The 27,727-nt window shown below is 33.1% G+C and overlaps 2 protein-coding genes across 4 annotated transcripts in view; one reads left to right on the plus strand and one right to left on the minus strand.

Annotated features, from left to right (window-relative positions):
* LOC105218115 (uncharacterized) overlaps nucleotides 1-25,420 on the minus strand; it is a 234,972-nt gene extending 209,552 nt beyond the window's left edge. Inside the window, exons 1-2 of one of the 3 annotated variants that reach the window (XM_054234360.1) lie at nucleotides 25,293-25,420; nucleotides 25,097-25,185 (exon numbers count right to left, since the gene is read on the minus strand). In XM_054234360.1, coding sequence (XP_054090335.1) covers nucleotides 25,097-25,154 — 58 coding nt within the window. In that variant the 5' untranslated portion in view covers nucleotides 25,155-25,185; nucleotides 25,293-25,420. Of the gene's footprint in view, nucleotides 1-5,201; nucleotides 6,603-7,278; nucleotides 8,359-25,096; nucleotides 25,186-25,292 lie in introns of those variants that run through there. The other 2 variants (XM_054234361.1, XM_054234362.1) reach the window with 2 other exon arrangements.
* Tinagl1_2 (tubulointerstitial nephritis antigen-like) overlaps nucleotides 18,597-27,727 on the plus strand; it is an 82,429-nt gene continuing 73,298 nt past the window's right edge. Inside the window, exon 1 of the mRNA XM_011193489.3 lies at nucleotides 18,597-18,737. The gene's annotated coding sequence lies outside the window, so the exon portion shown is untranslated. The remainder of the gene's footprint in view (nucleotides 18,738-27,727) is intronic.

Here is a 27,727-nt window from a genome sequence, read left to right on the forward strand (position 1 = left end):
AATGTCGTGGCATTTAATGAATAGAGCTTTAGATTTTTCTTTTAGTGGTGACTTTAATAAGCAGCAAAAAATATAAAAGAAAAAGAAAGAAAAAAGCCAAATGTGGGTATAATGGAATTATAAAGAATGTTTATGTCAGGAACAAATAAAAATACCCAAATATAGATTTAAATATCTCTAGAAATCGATTTCTGTGTACTAATACCCTCATAGAATATAATCAAATGCAGTGGCGTACTATGAACGTGTGGAACTTAAAAACTAGGAACTCTATATATGTATGTACAATGTTTCAACATTTTGAAACTAAAAATAAATATAATTTTCGACAAAATAATATCTGGCACTTCCTAAAATGATTATATTAAATTTATAAAAAAAAATTATATTTTTTTATTAAAACCTTTTTTAAAATTTTGCTTAAATAAATCCAATAAAAGAATTTCTTGTATCACTAAAAATAATTAAACAAAAATATAAGAAAAATTAAATATAATAATATAAAATAAAATAAAATAAAATAAAATAAAATAAAATAAAACAAAATAAAATAAAATAAAATAAAATAAAATAAAATAAAATAACATAAAATAAAATAAAATAAAATAAAATAAAATGCAATAAAATAAAATAAAATAAAATAAAATAAAATAAAATAAAATAAAATAAAATAAAATAAAATAAAATAAAATAAAATAAAATAAAATAAAATAAAATAAAATAACATAAAATAAAATAAAATAAAATAAAATGCAATAAAATAAAATAAAATAAAACAAAAAAAATAAATAAGTATAATAAAAATAAATAATTGAAAAATAAATAATTTTTCATTAAATATAATTTTACTTTTATTATTTTTTAATTAAAAAATTAAGATTTTGATGCAGAAAAAATATTTTTTTTTATTATTATTTTATTTATTGAAAACAATATTTTATTATCCTTTTTTTATTACAATTTTTGAAAGAAAATTTCGGTGTACTACTAAACTATAAGAAAATAAATGTAAAAAATATTAAATTTAGGTGAGGTCAGAAGATTTTTTTTTTACATTTTATTTTTATTACTTTTTCTATTTAAAAATATATAACAAATCAAATTTAATTTTAAAGGTAAAAATATTTTTTTTTTGTTTAGAGAAAATAAAATTTCTTATACCAAAATTATTATAATATTGTTTTTATTTATTTATTGAAACAAATTTATAAAAAAAATTAAAGCAAAGAATTAAATATATTCTAGAGAAAAACATTCTATATTTAGTTAAATTCTTTGGAATGAGCACTCGAAACACCATAAAAGCACGTAAACGCATTAATATGCGTCACTTCTGACCAAAACCCCACTTGAAAGCACTTGAAAGAAAGCGAAAATCAGAGCGAATTTTAATATAAATAACAACAACAACAACAAGTGTGTGCATGTAGATTAATTTGTAAGTATGTCTGTGTGGAAAATTATTTTTAAACATTTTTTTCCAAGAACTACTTCACGTAAAGGCCAATGTTTTGAAGATATGCTGTTTTTGGAAGTCTTCATGCTATTTCTATTTACATTCACGTACAACAACTTTCAAATACAGCAACAAACAAACATACATACATATATTTTTATAATTGTATATAGACACATTTGTGAGGTTAAAGAAAATGAAAGAAATTGATGGCCACAAAGAATCATTAATAAAAGCTTTAAGCCCAAGCGGGAAAAAAATAATTTTTTTCGTAATCAATTACATTAATACCGCTGGAAATGATCGGCAGGCTTTTTATATTGCCAATCAAGTGATCGACATCTGCTTATGGCCACAATGACTCAATCGGTCGAGCATATATGAAGAACTCATGCTTCTGAGCAAATTAATCGCGATAAATCTCATTACATCAGAATCTGTTGAATTAATGTAAGAATAATGAAAATAAAAAAATATAAAATTTAAAGATAAAGAAGGCAAACAAGCTAAAAGGTTCAGCTTCATTGCGCTTTCAAGCGGCGCTGTCAATATGGGTTAGCATAAACACACAGAATGTATGCATGTAGATATGTATGCAAGAAGACAGGCCTTTGGCTAAATCCATTAAGAGATGAATTAAATGGAAGAACGGCTTAAAAGCCGCAAAGCATACAACGAATTAACAGTTAGTTGCAGCAACACAGCTTCAAACCCGAGCGAGCGACCAGGCTGTAATGGAAATGGCAGTGAGGCGCAGCGTGGCGTGTGGCAAGACGTGAGGGCGCACATGGCATGGCGACAGCATAAAGACAAACAAACATGTGCCGCAAAAGGGAAATGACCGCAAAAGCATGCGAAACTAAAATCAAAGCAGAATACTCGTACTCGCATATAACAACAACAACAAATACAATCACAACAAATGTGCATGGCAACAACAACAACAATGTATATGGCTGTAATAATGAAAACTGCCAGCAATGGCGCAACAAACGCCGATGACAATAACCTTAAGACAACAAGCAACAACAACAACAACAAAATGTTGAGAACAACAATCGGTTGGCAACAATCGGGCTCCTCCAGGCGCAGGGAGGCACATACAGCACATTGTCTCCACAATGCTATAATAAGAACACACGATAATGAAAAGAAAACAACAACAACGACAACTACAACAGCAAATGAAGCGTATCTTCGAAAACAAAAGCAACGTTTGGAAAAAAATGCAAAGAACCTTATTAAGTGAGCCAAAAGCGGATTTCGGCATAAATTTGCCGTTTGCTAAGCGCAGCACAGCACAGCATTCCTGCTTCCCGTTGCCCATGCTGTGTAGCGCGTTGCGCATGCGCCATGCACCGGTACGTTGCATGTGACTCAGACTCGCACGCGCACGACACAGCGTGATGGTGTCGGTGATTTGCAGTGCCCTGCTATATTTTATGTTGCCCAAGCTATAAATTGCTGTTCGATACAATGGATTTATTTTTTCCAAAGTATTTTGAATGGTTTTTCGGGATTCTTTGAAATATGTGTTTCTTTTGAAGTCATTAAAAGTGGACGAAATATTTCAGAAAATGTTTGTTTATATATTGAAATATCAGAAAGGAGTTTCAAGGTTCACATTTAGAAAAACTTAGGGTGAGGGACATATATATATCCTCCCCTTAACTAATCTTATAATCATGGAGATTTGTTAAAGACTTCTTTTGAAATAATTACAACTTTTTTTAGGACAAATTAATTGAATATGGGCTTTATTAAGTCCAAAATAAAAGTGACTGCTTGAAACCTAAGTTTTTCGATGTGTCCTCATTAAGGTATCAAAATCATCCTTCTCAACGAAAGCAAAAGGTCTAGTGTAATCTAGTCTAGCAAACAAGTGATTATATCTAGCTCAAGGTTTCAACATAAGAATTTCTTCAAACCAAATAGCTGTAGATTATATAGATAATTTAGATCCAAAAAATTAGGACCAAGCTTAAATAAAGGAATTTTAGACGATCTGAAGCCAACATTAAATATTATTGAAGGCAATAATACTCTAGGTAACTACTGCGTCATTACAGTTATGAAACCACGTCTAGCAAAACAAAGCTCAATTCAAGTACCACTCTTGCGTGCTGAGAGCAATGTTCTCAAAATCGATTGAAGAGATCAGTAAGACCATATTGCACGTAGAATACTTAGATCGATTTTCAAATAGTTTAGATGAAAAGTTGATTAATTCTAAAGCAATAACAACAACAACAGAAAAATAGACTTATTATTCGTTCAAAGAAATTAAAGCCTGAATGAGTACAATCGGCTTGAGACACTGTCAGAGAGAAAAAAGTAGGAAAATTTGTTTACATAATAGGAACATTAAACTGAATTAAAAAACACCTACAGCACCTATCCCCACAAATAACACTGCTCAATTTCCTCTACTTTAACTGCAATTGTTTTTATTACTTAAAAAAACAAAAATTGGTCACTAAAGGGTTAAATACTTAAAAGAGTTCTTCTTTAGTATTAGATTCATTTCGATTTAAAAAAATATATATTTTTTTTAACTCAGAGTCAAATATGTATAACTTCCATACGCTTAAGGCAGTAGTCTGCTTTAGACGCCGAAAAAAAAACGTTTTTTAAGCAATTTTTTTGAAAGAGAAGGAAATTATTGCGCTAAACGGAATTTTAAGACGATAGTGTACTATATTTAAGGCTTAAAAAACCATATTTATTATTAAAAAATATTGAAATTTTTTCAAATTTGTAAGTATTTTTCTGGAGCGCCTGGAGTCTGCACTTGTAAATCGGTGCCGGTGATGGATGCATCTGAAACAGTTGAACCAAATTTTTTTTTAATTTTTATTTTACTTTTTTAGTTCAAACAGAAGATAATTTAATACTGAAGCTAGATCACTTTGGTTTTTTTAGATCGGACATATATTATTTTTGCTATCGCCGGCACCGTTGTCTAACACTTGTGAAAATGAAAACTCGAGAAAACGCGCTTTAAAATTTTCGTCTAGTCTGCCTAAGCATTCGCACCTGCTCGACGCTCGGCCACTAAAACTGCTCTAGCTTCGAAAATATGTCGAATATGTCGGCCTCTGGAATTTTAAAGACATATTCTTGGATAGTTTTGGAAGAGATTTAAAACAAAACAAAAAAATCGATTTTTTTAAGCCTGTAAACTGCCTTAATTGTTAAGACAAAAGTTCCTTTGAGATTTTAATATTTTAAAATTATTTCTATTATAGATATTAACATTTTTTTAAATTTATCAGCACTTTCTAACACATCCTATTGTATTTGATTAATGCCTTTGTTGCATTCGCCAGAGTTCTCTGGGGAGCCACACCTAAACAACTCTAATTATTTTTGCAACAGCACCAAGCAACTAACAAGCAGAAGACACCTTGATATATATAACTGAGTATGTAACTTGCATTTGCAGCACTCCCCACCAACCCCTCCTTACAACACATTGGTTGGCACAGCAGCAGCGTGTAGCGCTATCATTTATGGTAAATGCGTCAAACGCCTTTGGCAAAAATGCCACAAACAAAAGTTAAAGAAAAAAAAAACAACAATAAAATTGCAGAAATGCAAGTAGGAAGAGCAGTGAGCTATGCGCTAACTATGCCACAGAGAGTACATCTTCTATATGCAATATATTTATTTTTCTATATTTATATTTATTATATACATATATGTACATATATATTGTATAAAAGATATGCAATTGCTGTCTTACCAAAAAAGTCCTCCCAACGTTCCGAGTCGTCTGATTCTATATCCATTTTGGTGTTGTGACTCAAACTGCTTGTCGTCGCTGAAAATGTAGTCGGTTTGTTGTGTATATTATGTTGTTGTTATTGTTGCTCTACACACTTAGTTTTCTATATATTTGTTGTATTCACTGATTTGTGATTTGTTAGATTGTGTGGAAATATTTTATATGGCATACATTGACAGTAGAGCAGCTACGTTGTTGCGTTCCTTATTTTTTTATTATTATTTCTTAAGCTGTTGGATTGTTGCACTTATGCGTTTTTGTTGTTGTTGTTTCTAAAACTTTTTTATTTTATTTTTTCGATTCTCTTGTTTGATAAAAGGCACGACAATGTTGCTATTTACTTTTGTTGTTGTTTTTTATTTTGTTTGTTGTTGTTGTTTTTCAAACTTTTTTTTAATTTTCTTGTGCGTTTTCACACACTTTACTGTGTTTATTTTTTTTTAAATATTGTTGTTGTTGTTTTGTTTTTATTTTCCTTGTTGTTGTTGCTGTTGTTTGTTACCTTATTTAGTTACATTGATAGCTCAACATTTTCTAAGAAGAATTTACGCCGCAACACTTTAAGCCCATTTGTAGTGATTTTCAATTATTTTTCCTTCTGCTCTTTTCGCTCTTCTTCAGTCTATCTAGCAGTGTCTGCGCTTATATAAAACTTAGTTGCTTCTGATTCTTTTCGCACAGTGGCACACACGTTCATTGATATTAATGCGCTTGAACGAGTGCAGTTTCAGACGCATTTGAAGACACAAACACACATACACAGAAGTGCATTGAAGTATGCAGCTTAGAGCACGTTTATGGGCAAACAATGTGCCATCCACTTTTCTACTGTCTTTGAAGCTGGGATTTGCTGTTAGCTTGTTTGAAGTATTGATTTTATTCCCACAATTGGTAGCTGATAGTTGTTTGTTTGTATGTTTGAGAGACTGCTTTAGAATATTAGAATTCAACACGTTGCTCTACCAATCACTTCCTCCTCCACTCTCTAGTATATAATCAGCAATTCAGTTGGACCAGTGCGTATACGCAATCAGGAAAATACAACAAAAACAAACACTGTTTTATGTATAAAAATTTTCGCAATTTTTCGCAAACAATATTATTGTGCAATAACAACTACTACACTGCGAGTACGCCATTTTATTAATTGTTATTAACAACGACACGACTTCAAGGGCAACTGGAACTGATTGCGGATATTAAATGTATTTTACGACTTGACTAACTTGACTTGCAGGCGCTTTTCAACTTTACCAACTGGTTCACCAGTTATTTCTTTATCGACAGTTTGCTTTGTGTTCGAAGTCACCGTTGATAAGATAGCAGCAAGCAAGGTAAGCGTTGGCAATTTCGTGACTGCTGGGGAATATTTGGAAAAAATTTTTGTTAAAATTTTTTTTTTCGCAATTCTTATAATATTTTAGTGTGTGTATTTCTTTATATTTTTTAACACCAAGAAATTGCATGTAATCGAATTGCTTTGACAAGCGCTTAATTTACACGCTCGTTTAACTCGCTTAAATGTATATACGTGCTAACGGTGCTTTTATCTTATCACCAACATGCAAGGGAAGTACTTTGGAGATAATAAATTTTATTTGTGTTTCGCTTTTGTGCAGAAGCGACTTATATGGCGAAAGAAGGTTAGCAAGCTTGCAAAGAAAAGTGCATAATTTTCTTGTTGTTGTTTTGGAACGTTTTTTTAACGAATTTCTGTTAGTTGTAGGCAGAAAATGTTTCATGAAAAGTTTTAAAATATTTGTTGTTGTAAAATTTATTTATTTACTTTTGTTGTTGTTGTTTTTTTGAAACGCTTTTTTAAGCAATTTCTGTTAGTTTTTAGCAGAATGTGCTTTTCATGAAAATTTTCAAAAATGTTGTTGTTTTTGTAATTTTTAGTTAGTTAATTGTTTGTTGTTGTTATTGTAAAGCTGATTTAGTTACTTTTATGGTTTTTAAGCTCCACACTTATTATCACAAAAAAAAACAATTGACAACAAAAACTTCAATAAGCCGCAACTGCAATCACACACACCTTTAACAGAATTTCCCCTCACTCCCTTCTTCTGCTGCTTCACTAACGCAAATGCTCTCTGTTAAACTGTCTTTCCGCTGCTCACTTCTTATTAGTATTATTATTTATTGTATTTGTTGTTGTTATTGTTGTTGTGCTTCTTAGAATCGTACGATGAGTAATTGCTTTCAGCCGTTGTTTTTGTTAGCGTTTCAGCCGCTTATTCAGTTAAACACACGCGCACACACAGCGAAGCTCTTTGTAATCAGCACCGCCCAGCTGTCGATCAAACGGCTAATTTAATTACAACAACAATAAATAATAATAATCAATTCGAACAATAAAGTTCGCTCGCTAAGTTGTTGTGATTTTGTTCGAAACTATTGTACGAAGAAAATATGGATTCAAAACGAAATGAAAAATATACGCACGAATTTGTTTTTGTTTTTGTTTTTGCTCTTGATGTTTGACATTTGAATTTAAACAATTGCAGCAAAGCTTGCGTGTTGTTGGATATAACTGTAAAGTAGTTGAATGTGGAGATTGGCGGTAGTTTGCAATATTTTTTTAACAATTTTTTATTTTGCTTTTGTTCTTCTTGTTGTTGTTGTTGTCACGCATAAATTATATGTTTGACATTTCACTTTTATTAAAATTTTTTTATTGTTTATTTTTCCTTTTACTTTTCCTTTTCACATTTCACCGAATTTCGCACACTTTGAAGTCACATTCTGCCAATGCAAATTACAACAACTAAATATAATTACAAAGCAATTATTTTACCGTTAAATCGCATATTTATTAATAAATTATTTTTATTATTAACATTTCATTGCAATTAAATCATATTAATTTCCGCCTGACTTACAAGCGTCACTTCTTAAGAAATTTTTTGTAACCATTTAACCGCCGAACTGACTCATTCATGCGACGCTCGAAAGAAAACTGAATTCAATTTGAGCATTTTGCTCCCTTGAATGCCCCCAAAAACAAAGCCAGACCAAGCAGCCCACTAAGCAATACAGCGAAGCAAGCAAGCAGTCAAGCAATTGTGCGAGACGCGCGTTCGATCGTGCCAAAGTATCTGATATCTCAGTTGGTACACTTTGACTCCCCAGCCACTACATATCTACCAGCTACTTGACTACAGTTAAACAGCAATGCAACATATGCGTTGCAACATGTTCGCTACGACAGGTAAGCGCCAAACGAAAGAGAGAGAGCGAACGAGAGCGTGTGTGTGAGAGCGTGAACTTGGAAGTCACTTGTGTGTGTATCTTTTTATCTTTTCGTTACATATTGTGTTAACTGATCTTATCAGCCTGAGTGTGTTTGGCTGTGTAGTGGTGCGCAATCGTAGGGAGCTCATCAATAATTAGTGTGATTTATTTCCCACTGATAAGCGTTTAAAGAAGGCCCTCTGAATGATACGTGTTCTTATAAATTATTGTTAACAGAAGAAAAGTGGAAAGGCAAGTTTGAATTCTTGGTAGTACTTGTATTAATCGATGATCGTGTTGAAATAATTAGTGCTTTTGTTGGATAATTTCTTATGAAATTAGATCTGGTATTAGTAACATTTGATTACAGCGGAATAGTTTTCTTTATACTGCCATAGAGTGCGATCACCATGTACTATTGAGTTAGTTAGTGATAAATATGTGTGGCTAAAGAAACAACCTTTTTCCGAAGTGTTAAAATATTAATAGGTTCGGCGTTTGAGATCTGGCCTCTCTATCTATCCTTTAATGTAGTACATAATATAATCAAAATAAACCAAGTAATTGTTATCACTTTAAGTTGGAGCAATGATCATTCACTGTTCGGCATGATTTAGATCACATTCTGAACGGTTTCCTAAAATGCTTCGGCACTATTATATTCTCTTCTTTGAACTTTTCTTATAACTTATAACAAAAGGAGCTTTCCAGAAATCTTTAGCAATGTTTCAGGTTACATCTTCTGTGTAACCAGACAAACCGAATTTGAACCAAAGAGATTCATAAATATTGCTTTTGGCAATGTACATTAAGTTAGTGAAAATACTATTTTTATTTTGAGAAAACTAAGCATTTTTTCTGGTCCAGACTTTAACTGATATATTACGAATGAAGGGCGCCATCAATTCACCTATTCATAATGAATTGTCCCACATATCTAACACTTAAATTTGACACACTTTGACAAATTTGCTTTGAAATATGATCGTCAAGGATCGTGAACGGCATAAACTTCTTTTGAGAGTGAAGAGAAGGCCTCTTGAGTTTGAATTAGAGCATTTTCTTCGCTCAGAACTCAATAGAATAGTCACAGGAAAGAACTCGCATATTTTGCAGATCCAAAAAGTTGAAATCGGTCCCGCCCTCGTTTCCCTTTATAACGCTAGGAACTTTTCAGTGTATCTTGTCGATGTGTGTTCAGAAAATAACGGGAATTTCCAATTGTCAAATTTTCTTTTTATTATGTTTATATGAGCGTGGCAACTTTCGATTGTTTAAGGCTCACATTTCCTTACATGCTCATGGATTCTTGGCCAAAAACAATACTGTAACGATGCCCCAGTCTTCATATTCCCGAGACAGGACTCTAACTGTGACCTATTTCTAAAAATAAAGTGAATCTCAAAGGGCCGTCGTTTTACAAGCATACAAGAAATCGTTGAAAGAGCCAAACCCTATACCCAAAAATCGAGTTTGAGAAGTGTTTCGACGATTAGAAGAAGAAGCGTTAGCATAAGTATAAGTATATCGAGAACTATTTTGTAGACGACAACAATAATGTGGACGAATGTATAAACATTTTTTCCAAAAAATTCCCGTTATTTTTTGTACACACCAGGTATGTATATTTTTCCTTTTATTCTTCAATCCAAGCTCTTGATATTAATTAGAATATATTTTACTTTCATTTATCTGTACCGCCCTACATTTATCAGCTTACATTGTGCAACTTTTTCACGCTTCTGCATTATGGCTCAAATTGAATTCACAACAAAATTTCACTTTTCACAGTGGAAACGAAAAAAAAAACAGAATAAATTGAACACTCTTCATTACAAATGCATTCGAAAACAAGCCGGCGAAATGTCATTGCAACTTCAGTGGAAGCCGCAAAGTGGGAAGTCAAGATTTCAACAATTAGCACCTCCCTCAATAACTAAATATTTCACCTTTTCGTTTATCGATCTTTGTACATATATAATATATGATAAATATATGCAGTTGCATTATGGCGTTAACTGCTATTAATTCTTATACGCTTTTGTACTTTTTGTTCCAGTTACATATTGATTGCTGTAGGTATGTATGTATGTGTGTGTAGATGCACCTAGAAAAGGTGCTAGGTTTTCTGAGAACTTTCCGCCGCTTACTTACATATGCACTTACAAGTTAGAAATTGATGCACCTCTGCTAAAATGTTTCGCTCGACTGATATATCGTGACGCTTGTATAAAAGAATTAGAAATTTATGACTTTCTCTTTTTACATTCTATTAAGCATTTGTAAGTATGTACATAGAGCGTTCTGGATTTTAATGCAACAATTTAAGATGTGGAAAGTAAAAGCTAAATAGTAAATCTGAAGTAAGGAGAGTAAACATTAAAGCTTAGCTTAGCAAGTTAGTTTTCATTAAAATTATACTCGACTAGAATGACTTAGGCTGTTCTGTTAGAAATTTTTACAGACATAAAATATCTCTTGAGATCTTGCGGAGTTTTTGTTGACTTAAGAGGTTACATGGGTTTTGTCGGGTAAAAAATTATCTATTTTCAATAATTTTTTATTATATAGTTAATTCAAACTTTTTCTGTTTTATAGATACATATTTAAAGAATAATTTCTGAAATTTTCAAAAAAAAAAATTTAAACTCCATCATTGAGACATCATTTCCGGTGACCCCTCGGAAAAAAAGGTGCGTCCGCGTTGTCAGCATAACTCCTGACAGGATCATCCAAAATGAAAAAACAAAAATAAGTGTTCTAGATAAGACTATAAACTCGTGTTTGAACGAAGGAAAAACAAAAAAACTAAAAATTGGAATTTTGGCAGACATTTTTCCAAAAAAAAATAATAATTTCGGTCAAATTTGCTTGACATTTCGTTTTTTTTATTATTTGTAATTGAAAAAAGAAAAAATCCTTCGTTAAAGCACGAGTAAATTGTATCTCGAACACCTATGCAAAATTTCATCAAGATCGGTTAAGTAGTTTTCGAGAACATTTGACAACCGACTTTGAAAACATGGTTCCGAGAAAAACGCGTTTAAAGTTTTGAGTAACACTAATAACTGACTTGAAGCACACACTTTCCAAAGGTTATATCTCCGAAACTATTATTCGGATATTCAGAGGCTAAAAACAGGAATATTTTTAGTTTTTTTGAGCGTATCAAAGATACAAGTTTAAACAGTACTTTGTGAAATTTTTATTTAAAAATTCGGAAAACTCAGCCGTTGGCACTTCATCGCCCATGACGTGTCCGAAAAGATGGTCTGGACATGATAACTCATGACTGTTTCATCTAAAATATATCAATAAACTAAAAATATTTCTATAGAATGTATATGGATAAATCTAGTTAATGAACGAAGGAAAAAAGAAAATATTGAAATTTGAATTTTTGACAGAATTTAAATCAAAAAACTCACTGTTTCGGTCAAATTTTCGGCACATATTGGCTCGAAAAAAATAGTTATCATAAAAATATAAAAAAATCCTTCGTTCATTAACTAAATAATGTTATTCGAAAGATGTGTGCAAATCGATCCATAACCTTTTGAGATATCGTGTCCACCGAATTGAAAAATTGAGTTTTTTTTTTTTAAATCGGATTTAACTTTTTATTTAAATATGACATTTTATACCATAAATACTAAAAGATTATATAACGGTATTAAGCATATCTATGAAGTCCAATAATCAGCAGATTTGCTAATTATGTGGCGAATCAGAATAAAATTGCAAATCATGAAAGCGTTCGTCAGTAAAAAATCCAAAGCTCTCAAACTATTTAGCATTAAGCAATGGGTTGTGTTCTTGGATGATCAACAAAAAGTGCCTCTGCAACTTTATAAATACGACAGCCCTAAAGTATGCAATATAAAGGTAAGAAGTGGAGTTACAGTGGAGCTCTAAATATTGAAACAGTGATCTTATCCAACTTACAGATTTTTTATGTACTTTTTGTTCCACTATAAAAACAAATTTAAACAATTTATGAAACTAATAAAACATCTATTGGGAATCAGATTCTCATGTGGAAGTTTTGTGCGAGAATGGAGACAATATGACTATTAGACAATTGCTAGATGCTTAGACGAGATCTACTTCCTGTTTATGATGGACAACTTGATTGACTCCGGCTAATGTAAGATCCCTCAATTGACCAAGTATTCCTTGGAATTTTTCATGACAGAAATATACTCGGAAGTTAACAGATAAGTGAAATAAAGTAATTTAAAACTTGAAACCTTTTTTTGTAGTAGTTTATACCTTTAACCACGTCGAAAACCATTTTCAAATAACAAAATATTTAATACCTCTGCCTTATAGTTTATTATAGTTCGCAACCGGAACATGAAAGAAAAACACATTAGTTACAGTGGTGCCGAAGGAAAATCACACATCGGTAAATTCAAGATTAGTAAAAAGGAGATAATACAAACAAATTAGCCCTAAATAAACGAAAGCTATTCAATTTTTGCAAAAACTAATTGGACCTTATCAGTGTGGCTTTAGACCTGGAAAGTCCACCATGGACCAGATATTCAACATGCCAAATCTTGGAGAAGACCCGTGAAAAGAGGATCGACACACACCACCTTTTTGTCGATTTCAAAGCTGCCTTTATGCCGCGATGTCTGAATTTGGTATCCCCGCAAAACTAATATGGCTGTGTAAGTTGACGTTGAGCAACACTAAAAGCTCCGTCATGATTGGGAAGGACCTCTCCGAGCTGTTCGATACCAAACGAGGTTTCAGACAAGGTGACTCACTATCGTGCGACTTCTTTAACCTGATGCTGGAGAAAATAATACGAGCTGCAGAGCTAAATAGAGAAGGTACAATCTTCTACAAGAGTGTACAGCTCCTGGCGTACGCCGAGGATGTTGATATCATCGGAAGCAACAACCGCGCCGTTTGTTCTGCTTTTTCCCGCATGGATAAAGAGGCGAAGCGAATGGGTCTGGAGGTGAATGAGGACAAGACGAAATATCTCCTGTCACCAAGCAAACAGTCGGCGCACTCGCGTCTTGGCTCCCATGTCACTGTTGACAGTCATAACTTCGAAGTTGTAGATAATTTCGTATACTTGGGAACCAGTATCAACAACACCAACAATGTCAGCCTCGAAATCCAGCGCAGAATCACTCTTGCCAACAGGTACTACTTTGGGCTGAGTGGGCAATAGAACAGTAAAGTCCTCTCTCGACGAACCAAAATCAAACTCTACAAGTCGCTTATCATTCCCGTTCTGCTTTATGGTGCAGAAGCTTGGACGATGTCAACATCAGATGAGACGACACTAGACGACTTCGAGAGGAAAATTTTGCGCAAGATTTACGGACCTCAGAACATTGGCAACGGCGAATACCGCAGACGATGGAACGATGAGCTGTACGAGTTATACGACGACATTGACATAGTTCAGCGAATAAAAAGACAGCGGCTACGCTGGCTAGGTCATGTTGTCCGAATGGACGAAAACACTCCAGCCCTGAAAGTGTTCTGGTGGAAGCCGAGGAAGAGGGAGACCTCCACTCCGATGGAAGGACCAGGTGTCCCTCTCCTTAGATATGACATGGCTTCGCTTAGTATAACCAATTGGCGCCAATCTGCCAAAAGGAGGGATACGTGGCGCGGTGTTTTGACTCGGCTATAACCGCGTAAGCGGTGTCTACGCCAGTCAAGAAGAAGAAGATCTACACAAAATTTACTCATAAAAGAACTTAACATTAAAATATTAACCGTTCCATGTACTCAGAACTTACTGTAAAACAACTGCTAACCCGCATGTGAGTGCAAAAGAAGTCATAAAAACATAATAAATATCTTCCAACAGCCAAACGAAATTGTGCTGGTTCACTTGCAAAGGCATGGGGTCAAAGTGGGTACATATGTATGTGAAAATATGCAAATAAAATTCTAAAACCACCGATGACAAAAATTCACAAGAAATACTTTATTTGAACACAATTTGTGTCAAGGGCAACACTGGCAAAGAAGTGTCTCGCTCGCATCTCACTTGGGAGTTGTTGTGTATTTGTTTTAGAAATTTTTTGCGCGATCATTAAACAGACTGCAGATCTTTATCGCTGATATCCCAAAAAAACGCAGGCAAATAAACAGACTATCCTATATGTGAGCCCAATTGTTGACGTGTAATAAAGTTGTTGCTGCAGCTTTTGTTGACATTTAAAGCATTTTATTGCAAGCTCAGCATGAGCACTTTATTGGCTGGCCGGTTGGTTTTGTGGTGTTGGCGGTTCAAATTCAACTTTTTTTCGTATGACATTTTTTTTTGGCGTGTTCCATGGAAATTAATTAATTTTTTGCTCTTTACTTTATGTTTCATTCATTACCGCTTATCGGAGCGATGGAAAAAAAAACAGTTTGAAGTCATAAAACACCCTCATGTCGGTTATCGTCTATATTTACAGTACTTGGTTTTCAGGCTGGGCGCGCCTTCAATAATTGAAATATACATTTTTTAATGCAATATTTACAAATTGCATTGCATTGCAAATGGAAAAATAACAACAACAAAGAATATAAACAATTTTTAATAGGTTTTCGGTGTGTCAGTCGCCTTTCATCGGTCTATTGAACTTGCTGCAAGCTTTAAATTAGGTAGTAGGTGGCAGATTTCACACCCAAAAATCAATAAAAAATGTACTATATGCATATATAATGCGCCATTCAATGTCAAGGACAATGATTTTTTCACAGTAGTTAATTTATTGAATTTTCACACCTACGAACAGGTAAATATGAACACGTCGACAAATGATTTCAATTTTACTAAGCGGTGAATTCAGTTTTATTATTGTTTGTTGTAAAGAAATATATTATTATTTTATATTTACATTTCCATATACAACTATATGAGTATCCATCAACATTTATGATCACTCATTATTTTACTTAGTTAAAAAAAAAAGAATACTTAATACTTTTTATTGCCCTCTAGCATGTATCGTTGCAAATTGATTTTTCTCGAAATATATTTATTCATTATGCTGCACTAAAATGCATTTGAGCTGTTGATATGCTTGATTTAGCTGGCGCTAAAGCGTTTTAGATCGCTTTGTACACAAACAACCGTTCTCTCGCGTAAATTAATTATTTGATTAATTGCTTTGCATGTAAGTGTTTTATTCGAAAAATATTTCGAATTCCTTTCAACAGTAGCAGCATAAAATATAAACTATTTTAAGGTCAAATGAGCGCGTAGAGTAAAAAATACTAAAATGTGATAAATTTCATAGAAATATTTACGCTTGATAGACAGTTTATGATCGACCGAATTGAGTTTTATTTTTATTTTCAAAGATATTTATGCATTTCTAGGCATGGTATTCAGGTATTCAGATTCCTTTGCCGAAATATCTGCTTTTGTTTCATTTTTTAGAAGCATCTACACAAGCACTTAGAATATTTACAATGGAAGAATATACTTTAAACCTCGAGAGAACAGCAATGTAGGAGAAGAAATGTTACGTCAGCAAATAAATACCGACTATTATTCTCCATCTGACAAAGCTACTATCTTCCTATCGGAAGACTTTAAGAAGATCCGAGCTTTACTGAACAAAGATGGGTGAATAGAAAGAGACGACATCCGATAGCCAAGCGGCAAAAAGGCTAGATATTACTGAGTGGCTTAAGTTACAGCTGGAATTAAATATCTAATGAGTTCCGAGCGTGAAGGAGCCCTGAAAGATCATAAAGTCTACAAAACATAGAGCCAAAAATTTCCATTTAACAGAGCAAAGTAATCTATTTATTTTCTTTTCGAGTATCTAGCTCTAACATTCATCTGACAAAAGATACTATAAGATAGACAGATAGTCGAATCTACGTACCAATAACTAATCCGGAATTTTCAAAACCGACTAACTGCAACTATCTACAAAATTATTTGGAAAATATTTTCCTCGGCTAAAACATCAACAGCTAAAGTAACATTAACACTTAATACTTTCTACACTTAAGGATTAAAAAATATTAATTTCTAGAATATTTTGTTCGAGACTCAATAGTGCTTCTACATTACCCGGAAAATGAGCGAATATATTATATATATGTATATCTTATGACAGGTAAAATCAGGAACACTTCTATTTTCTCGACCTAACTTCCTTTAGCAAGTTTGAGATAAAAGTTGACTACTTGTAGCCTTTACAAGTGACAACAATGAAATATAAGCTCAAATATGAAAGAGAAAAAAATATACAAAAAATTGTTTAGTTGGCAAAAATATCACACCTTTGTACTTCCACACAACCTACATTCAACTCAAGTTCATCTAATAAACAAGTGCAATTTCATACAATAGAGAGTGAAGTGTTTGCTGCTCATTTATGCTCCGATCTGCAAACTCAATTACAGCTCTGGCTTCCTAGCATGCTGAGAATGCAATTTCTAACAGCAATGCAAATGAACAGAGATTGCAGCAGAAAATGTAGAGCATAAACGAGCTACAAGTGGAGCAGTAGCGTCAAGTCTAATATTTATAAAGAACACATCCGTCATAGGGAAGAAAGCACTTTCAGAAAATTAATAGCAATAAGGTTATATTTGTAAAAGTACTTAGAGAAAGCGAAAAGCAATATTTTTCTACTATTCTTGGTAAAAATATTGGAACTCTGCGAGTTTTAAGACAAGGTGATCTTGCCTTTTAAAAGTAGGTTGTCAGAAAAACACTTGCAGTGCTACGTTTATTCCGCTATGAGATCCGAATAATCAAAAACTACCACTTTTACTGGCTAGGGTAGATGGGTCGAAGGAAAAAAGCCGGTTGAGCTTCGAAGTCATTACAATCTGTGACAACCAGGAAGTTGAAAATGAAGGGCAACGAAGGAATGAGAAGAAAACCAAAAACTATATCTAGTTCTTCGAAGATTACAGTTTAATTTGTTGCAGATTGAATTTATGTATTTTAGTTAGAAGTCAGAAATTAATGAAATCGATCTATAAATTATCCTATACCCCATATATTAAATACATTATTATTTTGGTTCACTTCATATCGGATATATCGGTCAATTTGTGAGTTCTTGATACATACTTGATCAAAATATATGTAGTTGAATACCAAAAGTAGTTGAAATCATTCCAAAATTGTTTCCAGTCGATCTTTTAGTTGGAATTATTGGTCAATATGCGAGTTTTTTTAAATTGAAACTTAATTTCCCTCTTAAGGGCAGGGTTTCTTAACCACAATAACGTTTATTGCTGAAAATGAAAGAATTCAGTTCAGACCCTTCTCTGACCCCAATAGAACCTATAAAGTAATTTTCTACCAGCTGGTTGTCTCGGTCTATATGTGTGATTTATTTTTTAATATTAAGTGAGTATTGTATTTAAGGTCAAAAATAGATGAAATCGGTCCAGCCATCATACATATGTCGAATATAACGAATTCTTCTCGTCTGAAGTACTTAATGTCGAATATGACAAAATATGTAAGATATTTAATTAAGACTAAGTGAACATGCTATTCCAGACACAATGTTGTCTTGTTACTAAAAATGAAACGGTCCACATTTTACACCCGAACTTAACCCTTTCCTACTTGTTTAACAAGTGCTTGAACAGCTTAAAATCATTTAAGTACTCTTGGCGTTCACACTTATTTCAATTATTACATACCACTGAAGAAAATAATATCCACGCATAACTGCAACAGAGACTCGAGTTGTAACGGCAACGTCATGTGTGATAAAGTGGAGCCCCCACTGTAACGTTAACGCGGCGGCTGCGCACATTGCATTACCCACACACAGCTACCTGTTACCGCAAAACACGTGCGCTTGCTGCGCTGCAACGCGGATTTTCAATGCGATCAGGCAATAAGCCGCGTAAGCTGCAAATCAGTTGGATTTGTGGCTTAGCAGCAAACGGAAGAAGTGAGTTTTTCAAGCACAAAAGAGTGAGAGAAGTTGTGAATTAATTTTTACACAAAAACAAACCAATTGGAAATGGATTTTACTGTTAAAATATGAATTTTGAGTGAATTATATACTGGGAAGTGTGAACAGTAAAAATAAATGCATTTACAAGGGTTAAGATACAATTGTGGCTTTAAATAAAAAGTGAAAAATATAAAAAAAATTACTAAAATTTGTAAATTCATATAAATTATCAATTTACTATTTATAATAACAACAAAGTCTTGCTTTGTGCTGTTGCCGTGCAATATAGCCAACAACAACAAACTAACTGACTCAACATTCAAATTGTCGCACTTTCTCAACGGTAAGTACAAATGTCACAATATGAAGTCATACAGATCAATATATATGTATACCTATGTTTCTATATATATATATATATATATATATAAATGGCGACAATATTCATTCATTTATACAAGTCCGCAAGCAAGTAGTTCCCAGACTCAATAATGTTGCCGCTTGCTATTTGGTTGTTTTCTTCCACTTTAATGTTGTTGTTGTTATTGTTTTTTTTTTGTCTATCACTCGCAATGTCAACCCACGCAAATTTGTGTTTGCATGTAGCCTATTGAAGGCGCATTTCTCGCCGTGAAGGTAAACATGGAAATTGTTATAAAATAAAAGTTACTTATGAACATTACTTGGGTATACATATAGACAATCTATAGCTATATTTCTATATCTTCTCACATCTGCTTGTGCTTTTGAAGCTGACATATGCTATTTACCTTATATGCTATATACTTAAATCAACATATGTAATTGCGGTTACACTTGAATGTAATTCAACTTACAATACTCGTGTGTATAGAATTACTCACACATTACATAATGGGAAATTGTAAGTAAATATAATTGATTTTCGTAATTTTACACCCACTTCTTAAAATCTTGGAATTTTTTCGGTAGCATTGTAGATAAATAGGTATAAATACAGTAATTTAGATGAGCAAGTACGTGATTACCGCCTTAGAAGTTTAACATTAATTTGAAAATAATTATTATACAAACTATATGTAGACAACGACATAATAATGAAAATAATATTTTTAATAATTTTTTACATTTATTAATAATTAAACAGTGGATTTAAAATATCCGAATAGAAATGCAACACTGCTCCTCTCAACTAACAGCTGTTAATAGATTAACTGTCGGAATAAGCTAATGTACGAACTACCAGTACGCCAGACCCAGACTCGATCTCTAATCCGATCGAAGGATAACAGCTTGTGTGTTGAAGGTTAAAGATTAACAAGTTAGGAAAGGCTAAGTCCGGGTGCAGCCGAACATTTTATACTCTGGCAATTTATTGATATAGTTTGTGTGTTATCTTAATAAAACTATATCAATAAATTGCCAGAGTATAAAATGTTCGGCTGCACCCGGACTAACCCTTTCCTTACTTATTAATCTTCAACACACAAGTTGTTATTTTTTGATCGGATTAGGGATTGAGTCTTGGTCGGCGTTAAGTCTAATAGAATAACGAAAATCATCATATATAGTATATGAGGGCTGAGGTAATTCCTGAACCGAACTCTTCATATTCGATATCCGGGGCATTGTAATGTTATAGTACGATTTCGAAAATTTGTTTCACAAGTTAGGGAAACGACTGCAGAAAGTTTGGTTTATATAGCTTTATACGTTTCCGAGATATGTACAAAAAACATATTTATGGACGTGGCCCCTTCCCGAAAAAAAATTACATCCAAATATGCCCCTTCCTAGTGTGATCCTTTGTACCAACTACTTTTTAACTTTAGTTATAGCTCAGTTATGAAATTTTATATGTTTTCGGTTGTGGCATTTTGTGAGCGTGGCAGTGGTCCGATTTCGCTTTCATTTTCGACAGCAATTATCTCACGATTCCAAGGAATATGTGTACCAAGTTTCGTCAAGATATATTAATTTTACTCAAGTTATCCGTTGCACGGACGGAAGGACGCACAAACAGACATCCGGATTTCAACTCGTCTGTTCATCCGGATCATTTTGATATATAATACATAACCCTATATCTAACTCGTTTAGTTTTATCACTTATAAACAATCGTTATGTGAACAAAACGATAATACTCTCTTAGCAACTTTTGTTGCAAGAGTATAAAAAGGATGTAAAGGTTAAAAAATATCTGTCAAAACGAGTTTTCAACCGAGATGACTTCCCAATATTTGTCCACGATCTTTCTTCCTTTGACCAGTTACAAGATTATATATATTGGCAACATCACAATAGACTTGAGATCGATAAACTATTAGAAGTAATTTTCCAACAGATTTTATATTAAGATAATGCCTAAATTTCGTATCCCAAATGACGGATTCAATCTTTCACAAGATAGTTTTTTGTTCAGGCCTTTAAGTTTGATAAAGAACAGGATTCATAAAAAACAATATGAAAACAAACCCCTTGAGACATATCGAGATGATTAAACGACGTAAAAATGGTGAAACTGAAGATGGTCTCAACTGTAAGATATGTCTTTTAAACCTGCAGTAAGCTTGCAGACTTTATTACCGTAACTTAGAAAAATTTATGGTATGGCAGACAAGCATAAAATCTAGAATTTAATTAAATAATTTATAAAACAAACTAAGATAAGTCTTTGAGAACAAATTAATTAAAAATTGTATAAAACGAGAGTTTAATATTTATGTACAAGTACAGTAATATCATATATGACTATGATACATCATATCTCATATTAAGACATGCAGAGTTGCTTAGCTCATAAAATTCTGTCTGTTAGACAGACACTAAAATAATTAAAAGGGATTTATGAAACAAGAAAAGCAACAAGAATAATAAAAACAAATAAGAATAGCTTCTCACTAGCACATTTTTCATTTCATTGGCTATTTATAGCCGTAATCGATAGCATTTCATTATTATTACGATTATTTATTGATGCAATTACACTATAACTTTGCTACTATGTATTAATGTTATTTTTTTCCTACGCTGTGGTTGTTGCAATTGCGGTTAACCGCAATCTCGTCCGTGGCACATGTTGCCTTCAGTGCAGCGCAGCTACTTAGGTATGCAGCTAATCAATTTGCGGAAGAAGAATTTGAACGACGTTTGGGTAATCGAGATTTATGAATTATATATTGATTCTCCATTGCATATGGATATATGTCTATATACACAATTTATTAAGTATTTGACAGCGTAATTCGCTTAGAGTTGATCTAAACTACTAAGTGCTTAGGTTCTAAAACTGCTCAACTGAAAAGAATAACGGCATAATCACAACGGTTTCTAGAATATATGTAGTATTTTTTAAAGCTATGCAAAGAACAATGGATAAAATTTAAAATATAATATTCACAAAGTCTTTAATTCAAATAGTTTTTGAAATAGGGTTGCCACCTATTAAATAATCAGACGCATTTAATGTTAATATGGTTCCTGATGTATTAAGGAAATTCAATGAGTATTAAATTAAAATATTCACAAAAACTGTAATAAAAGGTTTTTCAATAGGACGCTACAAAAGTAGACCTATTGGGATTGCAAACGACGCCGCTCTGCTCTTCAGTAAGGTTTGCCATTTCATCGTGGATTATTAAAATTTACTACCGAAATTCGGAATCAATGGTCTTAACTTTAGAACGCTACGTCCAATTTATGGTCTTCATAATCGTCCTGTCAGATCAAAAATTGGGCGTCTAGTGGAAAAATTTTAATCTACAGGCACAGTTAAAAATGTTCCCGTGCCAGTGAGACAAAGAAGTGATATCGAGAATATTGCTGCCGCTAGCGCATCTATTGAGGAAGGGCCAAATTAGTCTCTCACATGTCGTTCTCAAGCGCTGGGCATCTCTGCCAGGTCGTTGTGGCGAATTTTGCGAAAAGATCTTGGCATAATTCCTTACACGATCAAATTGACGCAAGAACTGAAGCCGATTGACCACCAGAATAGTCATATGTTCTTGAATAGGGCTGAACAACAACTTGAAAATGAATTTCATCCAAAATTCTTCTTCAGCGATAAGGCTCATTTCTGACTGAATGGCTTCGTCAATAGGCAAAATATGCTTTATTGGTTAGACAGCAATCCATAGGTCACCTTTGCTTCCCGAAAAAATTACAGTTTGTTGCGGTTTATGGGCCGGTCGCGTCATTAGGCTATACACTTCCGTGATAATCAAGACCGGCACGTTACTGTGAATGGGAGTCGTTACCGCTCAGTGATAACCGAATATTTTTGGCCCGAATTGGATAATATGGATTTGGGCAATATGTGGTTTTAACAGGACGGCGCCATAAACCAAACAGCGAATGTCACAATCAATTTATTAAAAGCCACGTTTGGTTAACCAAGTGAGCGTGGTATCTCACGAAATGGACAAGTCAATTGGCCGGCTAATACGTGCGATTTGACGCCGTCACACTATTTCCTGTGGGGCTACGTCAAGTCTATGGTCTATGGCAACAAGCCTGCGGCGATTGATGAACTTCGTACGAATATCGAGCGTGAAATTGCAACAGTATCGGCAATTATGTTTAAAAACCGTCGAAATTTGAGTTCAGCTTCTTGACTTCTGCAAGCGTGACCGTGGTGGCCATTGTACTTTCACAGGAATAAATAATTTCATTCATATATCAAACCGTTTTTTATTATTTAAAAAAAAATAAAATAAAATATTACAAAATGTGTAAAACGTATAATTAATTAATATTACAAAATTATCGAGCTGAAAACAAATCATCCAAATTCTGCAAACTCATGGAAAGGATTCAAAAAAATTTTAATGCAAACATATTTTGGTATGAGTTGAAAAACGTAAAATGTGGAAGTTTTCAATATAGACAAACCTACTAATTCCCAATTAACCATCCAAATTGTCGCTTGAAAAATAGATAAAAAAGACTAATAATTAAATAGTCTTTGTTATAGTGTAAATTTACTGACGACGTTTCGCTTGAACTTGGGACAATGGCGAATAAAACAAACAACTGGACAATATACTAAATAACAATACTCAATGATTAGAACTCAATCATAGCAAGCAAAGAATGACGTATTGCAGATTATAATTATTATTTTAAAAAATATGTATCTATGTACATACATACATTTAATCTGCATAAAATTCGCAACAAATTCCGCTTTATACACTCCAACCATGTGGTTCCACTAATCACCATAACGAATATGATTATATAAGTTAATTATTTGCAAAAAAATTAATTCTTTAGAAATTCATAGACAGTTTTTTTGCCAATGTAAACAATGTAGCTGGCTCGGTTCACAAATGAAACTTGTTGGGGTGGGCGTCACAGACATAATTGCTTGTTTGTGCGACTGGGTATAAATGTTCATGGAATTGCGAAGTGAGCAATAGAATTGGCCAATCAATCAATAAAGAACAAACACCAAACAATTGATGAACAAATTGTCAAGACAACACAGAAAACATTAATATTAGAATTGATATAATTTGTTGTAAAAATATCTGTGGTTAATTGTAAGCCAACATAAAAACATAAAAAATAAATATGTATATAAACAATAACAAACAATTATGAAAATATTAAAATAAACAAAGAATAATGACATTTTAATAACGCATGTAAATTTTTAAATTTATTTTTGTCTGTCCGTCCGTTTGTCGGCTAACAGCTTGGTCGTCATCAATTTGTATTGATGCCATTTTCATTTCCAGCTGTTAGTGCGCGCCAATGTCAGTGTCAAATATGTATTTGGAATCACCTAGAAAAGTATATTAAAAACAAATAAAAATGCAATAAACACAATTGTATGTGTGTATGTATGTATGTACAGTATTTGCACACAATGCCATTTAAGAGGAAGTCGAAGAATTTTACACAGATATGAACATAACAAACAATCGTAAAAATGTGCAGTTACAATGGAAAAATAATTAAAGAAAAAACACATACACACGGACAAACATACATACATACATATTTGTTGTTTGTATGCTATTAGTTTATGCGTTGCATAGAAAAAAATGAAATGTTGTAGTCTCAAGTTCAGGGTCAGTGATGCAATAAATGTACAAGTGCACACGCAGCACTTTAAATGGTTAACAACAACAACGACACAACTTAAGTTTTCTGTGGAATAAGCATGTGCTGGCATAATGCACTGACTAAGTACCCACATATATACATATGTATGTATCTATGGACGTGTGTGCGAATTTGGCTCAGGTTGTAGGTGTTGCAGTTAATTGCAAAGGCGAAACAACGCCACTCATGAGTATTGACCATATTTGTGGTTGCACACTTCAGATACCTGAATTATATACAATGTATGTATGTAAATACGAATACCCCTGTTGTGTGGGTGCGAGAAATTTAAATTACAATTACCTATCTTATTTATATATATGTTAAACTACCTCTTTAAATCTTCTATTGTTAATAATTAATGCAATATATCAATAAAATAATACAGTTATAACATACACAAGGCTTTACTCAATATCCTCACATTTATTCTGTTGGCTTGATCACATTAATTATGTATATGAAGTAGTAAATTGGTTTTCAAAATGAGCCACACAAATATGAAATTCATTATTTTCTTATTCAGAACTTAAATTCAATCAAATAATGTTTAAATTTCATTAACAATTATAACAAAACAGTTATTGTAACTAATAAAACGGAGCACGTACCTTTTTCTCTGCCGCTGCCGCTGCCAATTGGTTTCCAACAATGAACTCTTGCATACATTTTACTTCAGGCAAATTAGATGTACATATTCCTTTAAAAACACAAATACAGTTAATACATCAACCGATTCCTTAACTTTAATATAAACTATAATACTACAATATTATATTTTCAAATGTAAATTCACATTGCACGCACCTACTGCGCTGCCGACGTCAACTGACTTGCCTCAATGATCTTATAACACATTACACAGCAAATAAATTACCTTTGACACTATAAAAACACTAATACAGTTAATATATCAATCGATTCTATAACTTTTTTCTAAATTACAACACTTATTAGTTTATAATTTCAAATGTACATAAATTCACGACGCACACAACTACTGCGCTGCCAACGTCAATTGACATGCCTCAATGATCTTTTAGCACATTTCGGTGCGAGCAAATTACTTTTTATCACCTAAAAACACAAATATATTTAATATATCATCCGATACCGCAATTTTTATGTAAATTACAAAACTTATTAACATTTAATTTGTAAAGTAAATGCACGAAGCGCGCAGCTTCTCCGCTGCCGGCGTTAGTTGGCTTGCACAAATGAACTTGTAAACACATTTCACAGCAGGCTAATTAGTTTTATCTCTTTAAAAACACAAATATAGTTGGTATCTTAGCCGATTTTCTAACTTTTAATGAAAGCACAACAATTAACAACTTTTAGTTTTACGCGTAAATTTAACTACGCGCGCACAACTCAATTCGCGAATATTCCTAATTAATTTTGACATTTACATCAGCTGATTTTGTTAGGGGTGCTTTAGTGGCGTTGCTTATTGATGTTATGAATGCGAGTTGGGGGTGCAAAACAGAACCGAGTTAGCAGGTGAATTAATTATTATGTAACGATATACATTAAATTATATATGTATGTATATATTAAATGATTTGTTATTATGTTATGCATTTTGATGGTATGATTATTTCAAATAGATGGATAAATTATTAAAAAGAACTTATCGGTTTATAAAAATGATCGCAAAATAATTATTACTGTATAAATATTTTATATTAATTCAATAATTTGTTTGAGATAATTTTTATATTTCAAAATACGGTTTAAGTTTGTTGATGGGTAGTGGATGAGTTGTCAGAGGCATTAAGGAGACGTTTGATCCAATTTTATTGTGGATCGTGTGGTATGAAGTCTTATCCAATTGAAACTAGAGCTGATCTAATCCTTTCTGGAAGGTTTTCAGGTAATTTAATTCTTTATTAGAAGTAATTCGAAGAGTTACTAAAGCATAACTTATTATGTTCCACGAACTGATCGATTCTCTTAAATTTATATAGGTGAGAAGTTCGAAACAGTTTTCCCTCATCTCTCTGCGGTGGTTCTGGACTCGGTAGATGAAGACGGAGCCCTCTCCCCCATTTAGGATGACATAATTGAAAATAAGTACATTGAATAATTAATATGGAATCGATAGCTAATATATTATATAAAATAAATTTTATATTGTAATTTCTTAGAATTAAATATTAACAAATAATATACATATTATTTTTATGGTTTCAGAAACATATCTACCTACAGTACATTTATATCCATATACCCAGCATTATTTATGGCCACACAAGAAACTGAACTAACCATTTTTCCTCCAAATCGAGTGGGTGTGTGCCCACTTTGTTCCTGCGCGCCAACATTTTCAACAATCTCCCACACTAACAAAATGCTGGCACAGAAGTTCAAATTTATTCCGCTACTATCCACTCCTCCCACAACTTCACATGTCCGGAAAAAATGATAGATGATGATAAGTGAATGAATTTACTGTACTGCAAGCCAAACATTTGTTTACCAACTTTTTGTTCCATTTCTTCAAAGCGCGCTAAATACATGCATATTGTCTTATCAAAGCAAATTCCATCAACGCGTTGCGGAATTCTGCTTTTCTCGCTTTTGGCAACACATTTAGGCGGCAAGTACAAGTACAAGAGAGGCAACCTAGTGTCTGGTCGACGGCCCAAACACAGCTGCCAGTTTGCCATATTTCCATATTACTTAGACGGCTATTGTTCCTCATACCCCTTCTGCTTACATTCTAGTAGCCTCTAATGCAAATTTGCCAAGTGCCAGGCAGCCACGTTTTTCGCATTTTACTCGCTTGCTCTGCATCGCTCTCCACTGCTCTTGAACTTCCAGTGTCAAAAGAGTCGAAAAAGGAATTTTTGGTTTTACTTAACCCAGAAAATGAAATTGGCAACGGCTTTTCAATTTCCTGTGTGCGCCTCTGTATGCTGGCAGATAGATTATCTTGTTTTCTGTTTGTTGTTGCAGTTGTTGGTTTGATGCTTTGCCTGCAAATGTCTTCGGTGCACCCCAGCGTGTCCTTGGGGCAAATCGTGCGCAATTGTTTACCGAAAATTTGTTCAAAACGACGATTACATATGCAAAGTAATTTTTCAATGCAATGAGGTGAGGGAAAGTAGACCAAGAGGAATGCGTTTAGTGGCTGAGATTAATGAGTATATGTTGTTGTAGTTAGTGTTGTTATTGTAAAATCGTAAAAAAGATAATCAAGATAAGAATAATTATTATATATTTTTTACAATATCAAA

Source organism: Zeugodacus cucurbitae, chromosome 6 (genome assembly GCF_028554725.1).
Source record: "Zeugodacus cucurbitae isolate PBARC_wt_2022May chromosome 6, idZeuCucr1.2, whole genome shotgun sequence".
Lineage (NCBI taxonomy): Eukaryota > Metazoa > Arthropoda > Insecta > Diptera > Tephritidae > Zeugodacus > Zeugodacus cucurbitae.